The 7849-nt window shown below is 41.0% G+C and overlaps 1 protein-coding gene across 5 annotated transcripts in view; it reads right to left on the bottom strand.

Annotated features, from left to right (window-relative positions):
• Window positions 1–1014: 1014 nt before the first annotated feature.
• Window positions 1015–7849, bottom strand: part of trim2a (tripartite motif containing 2a) — a 96138-nt gene continuing 89303 nt past the window's right edge. For all 5 annotated transcript variants that reach the window (XM_020497046.2, XM_020497044.2, XM_031837614.1 and 2 more), the window contains exons 10-12: window positions 6262–6332; window positions 3803–3943; window positions 1015–3469 (exon numbers count right to left, since the gene is read on the bottom strand). In XM_020497046.2, coding sequence (XP_020352635.1) covers window positions 3317–3469; window positions 3803–3943; window positions 6262–6332 — 365 coding nt within the window. In that variant the 3' untranslated portion in view covers window positions 1015–3316. The remainder of the gene's footprint in view (window positions 3470–3802; window positions 3944–6261; window positions 6333–7849) is intronic.

The raw sequence follows: 7849 nt of genomic DNA, 5'->3' as shown, positions 1-7849 counted from the left end.
TATTGGCACTCCTCAGAAGAAGCAGTCCTCAATCTTTCAAGGACAACATGTTTCAAAAATGTGTATATAATGACGATGCTCATGTCTCCGCCCTAACAATGTGCCATCTCAATGGCTGAAAGGCAGGCGACAAGTTTAGGTCAATAATGAGCCCATGGAAACGCATTTGATTTATTTGACCGATTTTGGCGAAAGGAAAACCTCTCGCTTCACTTCTTCCTCTGTGTTGAAGTATTTTGTTATTGTAGTGTGAACAATAACATTAGTATTTTCTAAGAATTAAACTTGAAGGAAAATGTTTTTTTTTTTTTATGTTGAGCGCTCATAATATCATTGAAAAGTATGCAGTATGATGTCTGCAATAAAACAATGTTTAGACATTAATAAATTCATTTCTATACTTTCCAAAATGTTTTACAATTGTCTGGGAGTGGCAAGATAGAGGCACAGTGGCGTCGAAACAGCACCCCCTGTCGGTCATAACATACATAAATCATTGGTTATGACAGTACCAAAGAGGGTGGTACATCCTCTAATAGCAAAGTGTCTTTGTACCAGGGGTGTGAACATGGAATATAATAAAGGTTAGGATTCTTCCAAATGAAGATTTTACCAGAGGCTGCAAGAAAGGTCTACAGAAATAGCTTTGGAATTGATGCCTTTTTGACAACATAAGTGTTTCTTAATTGAAGTTTCTCATCTACATGCTATTTCTTTCTTATTCATTGAAGTGGATTCACAAAACACTTTTTTTCAGGAATGCAATACTTTATTTCTGTGCTGTACACAAAGAGGAAATAAACATCAAATTATGGAATGGTCAAACTTGAGAAAATGTTTTCACATACTGCAAGCATATTAGGGCTTTGGGAAATCTGACTTTAAATATGAATGTTCTGATACAGTGAAAGGGAATAACACTTCAGTTTTTAACAGGGTGTTATGTAAAGTTGGAATGTATGAGGTGGGAAAAAAAACATTCTAAGTCCGTGTGTCTGACATTAACCATGTGCATGACATTCATAACACTTGGAATCAATCTTCAAAAAGTTTTACATACACATTCAGGGGGTGGAATGGAACAACACAGTCATTTGCAATGCCACTAAAACTTACTTTCTGTACAAAAATGTTTAAGTTGCATATCACACTTGCTGCATTACTGAGAGCTAAACATACAGGATATGGGCACTTCTTCCATTTGGCATCGGGGTATCAACATGGACGAGGACAACAAATAACTTGAGGACAAATACAAAATGGGTGCCTGAAACTATGTACATGAAAGTAATGAATTGATGTGAGTCAAGTGCTTTCGAATCTAAATTAATCAAAATGGACGCATACAAAAAAAAATAAGGAGAGCATATTTGAAGGCTGAACCTATTATGATGTAGGCTAATTACCTTTTGAAACAGAGTGCAGTCTATTCACACAGATTACATCGACTGTTTAGCCATTTTATGTTTTTTTTTAGATCAACTATTAGACAGTGTCAGCTACAGTATCAGAATACTACACCTGAGTAGTATCAGTAGATTTTGTGACAGCAGACAAAAAAGGGCACACAAATTGAGGATGGGAGGTAAGAGATGACAGGTTTGTAATATCAGTTTCAATATTGTTGTTATCGTTTCTAACAGTTCTACAATGACCTACAGTGCAGAGTAGCAAGAATAACACAGATGTATAACTACATAGTTCATTTTCAGGACTCATTGAAAGTGAACTTAACATCCAAGAATGCTTTGAGCCATCATAAGTAGTATCATAAAGAGTTTAATGTGAAGTGTCCCTTATTGTATTTTACAGCACGTGCACGCACGCACGCACACACACAATATTTTGCATTGAGCAACAATACCTAGTCTGTTATTATTGAGGAAGAGAAGCAAAGTGTGAAACCACCGGACTAGAGGAGATAAGATAATATATATCATACATTGAACAGTATGTGAATTCCTTATTGTTAATATATGTAAATATCAAGTGGTGGTGGAGTAGATTGAAAAAAGCACTCCCACAAATAGAAATAACTATCTCCTAAGCAGAATGTAACCATTGGGTGATGTCACAAAATATGTCATCGAATACCAAACTTCGATTGCTTCCTGTAGATGGCTGCAATCTTTGACAAACGTTTTGCAGATGTTTGGGAATGTTTCACAAATGTTTGTGGGAAGGTTTTCGGACAGCGTTGCATGCACTTGTTATATATACCATGCTTAAAAAATACCCTGATATATTTGAGGTTCTATGTATGAAATTGAAGAGGTGAGGTGTGTAGAGATACCTGTAGATAACTTATTTTTACTGAACATTTTTACTAAAAGCTACTTTAGCCGGAGATTACTTTGCGGTGATCGTTGATGCCAAATTATAAATCGGGGGATGCCAAGAAAGGGAAACAATCTAATTCATTGAGACATATTTTTGGAGCTAGTCTGTGATTAAAGTCCAGGCACTTTATTTTAGATTTTTACTTCTTTTCAATCTCACTTCCATACACATTGTTGACCGTCAAACTAATATTAGCAACAACTTCCGTACTTTAATTTCATTGCATGATAAACATTAATTTCCAGTTTTACATCAAGTGTCATGTCACAACAATAAATAACAAAAGGAAGAATTGGTCCAACCTAACCATGATACCCAGTTATCATTTTTCATCATCCCAACAATCCCTTTAAACAAAAAGGAATGTATTGTATATCAGCTCTGGGGTGAAGTTTCCCCTAAGTTCAGATCTAGGATCAGCTTCCACTCCGCCAATCATAACCTTAACTATTGATGGGGAAAATGCAGAACTGAGCCAAGATCAGCATCTAGGGACAACTTCACCCTACTACTTCTGTATATCACATTAGGGGCAGGGGCAGAAACTAGTCGAATAAATCTCCATCCTCCAATCCATAGAGATCTCAATCATAGTCTCTCCCACCTACATCACATGACCGATTCTCCTTCTTCCTCTTCCCCATGGCCGACAGTAGAAAATACGTTTCTGGGAAAATGCAGGGTTTCTCTTATGAAGTCCAGGGGGTCAGTGGAGGACAAGCTTAAAGGTCAGAGTTCACGAAGGAGGCTACAGAGGCACACGTCAGGGTGAACTGTTAGAGAGAGGTTCTGTATGGAACGGTGATGGATGGTGGGATTGAATTAGTGGGTGAAGTGGATGAGTGCAAATCCACCCATTACTCTGTACTGAGGATGGTGTGTGTGTGCAAGTCTTCATGTGTGAGAATCTGTGAATGTGAGTGTGTATGCATAAGTGTGTGTGTGTGTGTCTGTGTGTACACTAAGTGTGCGAGGGCTACTGCAGATAACGGTAGACTTTGAAGCAGTGGTTCCCAGAGTCAGCCACCACCACATGGCCATCGGAGGTGAGGGCCAGGCCCTGGGGACCGTAGAGAGGGTCTGCCGATGTGTTGATGTAGGAGAGGAACGAACCACTGCCATCAAACACCTGAGAGAGGGAGAGAGAGAAAGAGGGGGAGAGAGAGAGAGGGGAGAGAGAGAAAGCAGGGGAGGAGAGAGAGAGAGAGAAAGAGGGGGAGGAGAGAGAGAGAGAGAGAGAGAGAGAGTGCAGAGAGAGAAAAAAATTGAAATACCACTAATCTAACTGACTACTCTAGATGAAAATATAATACATCTAACAAAAAAAATGGATAATAAAATTATATTTTAAAGAGCACGCTAGAGGACAAGAAAAATGTTTTCATTTACATTTTAGTTAACACCAAAACAAGGTCTCCCACTTCCCTGACCTTGGTCTCACTTCCATGCTCTTTGGCCTCACCTGTATTCGGCTATTGCCCCAGTCTGCCACGATGATGTTCCCGTTGACGTCCACTGCCACCCCCGTAGGGGCGTTGAACTGGCCATTCCCCTCCCCGTTGGAACCAAACTTCAGAAGAAACTCCCCCTCAGGGTTGAACACCTGCAGAAAGGTACACAATCTCTTTTTATATAAAGAAACAGGTACATATCATGGGGGGTTGAATAGCCAAATGTTTATATATTACATCTGGATTAGGTCTATTTGTTTACTGCCCATGAATTCATTGCAAATCAGCTGTCTCATGATAGCTAGCTAGCGATGCTACCATACTAGCTAGCTAACGTTAGTGTAGATTGAATACCCCCATCCTATTTTTCATTGTTATTTCTACGGTCTCATGACTCAATGAGGAGGACTAATTCATGGCGAGCTGGCAGTGACGACGTCATCGCTCGGGAGGTTGCCTCCGAAGTTATGAGCGGCCCGTCTTCATGATATCCTGAGGGAATGGAGACTGGAGAGCTCAAAAATAAACATCTCTTTCTACGCTACAAGACCAGAGAGTCAACGGCTACGGAGAAATCGCAGTCAGGCGGAGGGCGGGGGGGGGGGGGGGGGGGGGACGACAAGGCGCGAGTGAGATGCCTTCAATGCAGAGTGAACTGTGCGGTCTGCCTGCCAGCCTCCGGAGGACCTGCTCCTCTCCCCCCATTGACCTCATTTCTCTGCTTAAGACATGCGATTCCATCTTGACTGTCGCTCCATCTGTTGGAGGCTTGAAACACTCAAAACGTTCAACACTGTCTGAAAATCATAGTCCAGATCTACTATATCCTATAGCGGTTTTATTTTATTCTTGTTTGTAGCGATGTGTTGTTTGAATGTCATGTTGAACAATGCTGAACCTCAATTTTTGTTGTTTTTTTTGTTGTATTTTCCCCCTTTTTTCTCCCCGATTTCGTGGTATTCCAATTGGTAGTAGTTACAGTCTTGTCTCGTCGCTGCAACTCCCGTACAGACTCGGGAGAGGCAAAGGTCGAGAGCCATGCGTCCTCCGAAACACAACCCAACCAAGCCGCACTGCTTCTTGACACAATGCACATCCAACCCGGAAGCCAGCCACACCAATGTGTCGGAGGAAAAACCTGGCGACCTGGTCAGCGTGCACTGCGCCCGGCCCGACACAGGAGTCGCTAGTGCGCGATGAGACAAGGATATCCCTGCCGGCTAAACCCTCCCCAACCCAGACGACGCTGGACCAGTTGTGCGCCGCCCCATGGGCCTCCCGTTCGCGGGCGGCTACGACAGAGTCTGGGCTCGAACCCAGAATCTCCGGTGGCACCCGGGAGGCCGCTGAACACAATGTCGAATTGACCTTAAATTATTTTGGGGAGAAAACCAACTTTAGGTTATCTCCAAGACAATGGGTCATACAAATGGCTCGACACCTAGGGGTGATACCATGTGACCTAGCAGGACTATAAAAAAGGTCTGCTCCTGAAAAAGGTCTGAACCTCCAGCGGGCCGACCATAAGTCCTGGACCTTTGCCTTTAATGGCCAGAACCGGTAACTGATAACTTAGGGGGGGAAGTATATATTTCGGGAATAATACCTCTAATCCAGTAAATACAGTGGGAAGGAAGTGCCCACGCACTAAACAGGCTCAGGAGAAAACATACAACTTAGAGCTAGTGTAGCCAGAACGGTACCCTTAAGCTGACCGTCTTCAAGGAAAGAAGGATAAGACAATTAGAGCACAGCCTCTGCAACTCAAGCAAGGAGCCAACAGAGAAGAGAAACAAGCATACGGACACCAACTCAGGACCAAAGGAGCAACCTGATGGAGGTACCTCAATTCAACAGGGAAAGCACACACAGAGGAGAACAAAGGAAGAAGATGGTCTATGTGGCCTGAACCATCAAGAAGCCACAACAGACTTTGATCACAGACTGGGGAGAACATCTTTTAATGTTCAGGATCTCGAGGTCTTCCAATCTATTTCTTACCTTTTCATGATCATTCTCATTATGTTTGTAAATATTTAGATTAGTGTTATTAAATGTTGATTGTTCAAAGAAATTGTGTTTGTCTTGTTATTCCGTTAAAGAACTCCAATTGATTCTCAAAATAATTCATACCTTCAGATAAGCCAATAATTAGTATTGTTAAAACTAACTAACTCTTATAGAGTTATTGCTAAAATAACTCTATAAGTCTTCCTAGAATACAATTGTTGTTCAATACTGGACTGGTGCTCTGTTAATAATATCATAGTAATAAGTATACACACAATTTTACAGCTTGTTCAAGTGCTTTAAGATCATTTTGTGTAATGAAAAGCGCTAGAGAAGCTGAATAAATCATTTATTATTATATCCCTTTTTCATAAAAAGGTGCACATTCTTTTTACGGGAAAATATACATACTTTTTTCCACAAGGGAACAAATCATTTGTAATTGGTGAGATGGTCTTACCTTCACAGAATGATTATGGAAGTCCGTAACAATTATCTCATTGTTATGGTTGACTGCTGCAAAGTGAGGACCTGGATCAAACAGAGAGATAGTACATGCATTTAACCCTGCTCCTATGGCAACGTAAACAACGAAACAGAGGAAAGTGGAGATGGCTTGCGGGTGATGGCAGAGGCTTGAGGATTGTAAATAGCCCACTCTTGGACTACCGATGAGTAGTGACGAGCTGCCGGGGCATCACCCAAATGGGTGCTACTTGTTTGTATGGAAGAATGGCTACAAAAGTCAAGCGGCTATGCTACGGACAGCTGGGGACGCCGAGGTGCGCTGCAAAATGGCCTCCCACCGCTCAAGCCATTGTTTGATACTACCAAGACAAACTGCTTTAGCTCCTATCCTGACACACTGTTTTTGTTTCCTTGTTGAATACATTTTATGTGCTGTATACATACGTCAGCTGCCATGTACCACGGCCTACATGTAAATGTAGTAAAACTACTAAAGACACCGCCAACAAAGTTGAACATGTCTTGATTTAAAACAATGTATCATTTGATATGATATGTTTATGAAAGACATGCCAAAACATATGTAGAAACTGATTCCACTGTATGCATTTCATTCTGTTAAACTGTAACCAAATATCACAATAAACTATAATCATTAGCACATTTTTAAATGAAAGAAAAGTATTTAACTGAAATGGAAAGCTATAGCAAAGAGTGTGGTAAGTTGAGCCACCCTTGTTTCTAGGAAACCACATGGAAAAAAATGGTAAGGTCCCATTTTTTATTAAATGTATTTTTTGACAAAGAAGCTATTGTAATTGTGTTGAATTTTGTGTTTGGGAAATAAAGAGAAATGGTTTTAAAAGGGTAATTGTAATATGTGACCAGTTTCAGGAAACTAGGCACATGGCGCGGGTCACTACTTTACAGGAGAGTCATTTGAATCGTTTTTTTGTGAACTATCATGTGCCTGAATAACAAACTTGTATGCCATCTGAATAAAATGTTTATATTACGAGCGCCATATAGCACGCTTCTGTCTATTTGAGCTGCTTAGTATGTGTAGGTAATCCTGTCTAACGCAGCTTTTCTTAGCCTAACCAGCTCTGCTAGGGCGAGTAATAAAGAGATGGGTCATGCTAAAGCTTAAGAGGTTGTGAACGATGGTGAATAGGCAAAGAAGAGCTCTCCAGTTGGTACCAAAACATTCCAAGGCCATTTTCTCAAAAATGAGGTCACATGTTTGTCAATTTAAAGCAGAAATACTTCCCTATTGTTCCTCAGATGCAGTGTATGATATACCATTTTGTAGCTCTGTTTCTCTGCTTTTATCCAATGTAAAAAACACAATTTCAAATGTTGCTTTAATTTGAACCTTTATTTAACTAGGCAAGTCAGTTAAGAACAAATTCTTATTTTCAATGGCGGCCTAGGAACAGTGGGTTACCTGCCTGTTCAGGGGCAGAACGACAGATTTGTACCTTGTCAGCTCGGGGGTTTGAACTTGCAACATTCCGGTTACTAGTCCAACGCTCTAACCACTAGGCTACCCTGCCGCCCCACATGAGACTGAATCAAGG

This window comes from Oncorhynchus kisutch, linkage group LG12 (genome assembly GCF_002021735.2).
Source record: "Oncorhynchus kisutch isolate 150728-3 linkage group LG12, Okis_V2, whole genome shotgun sequence".
Classification (NCBI taxonomy): domain Eukaryota; kingdom Metazoa; phylum Chordata; class Actinopteri; order Salmoniformes; family Salmonidae; genus Oncorhynchus; species Oncorhynchus kisutch.
Note: the sequence above shows the minus strand (reverse complement) of the source record. Positions and strands in the feature narration are given on the sequence as shown.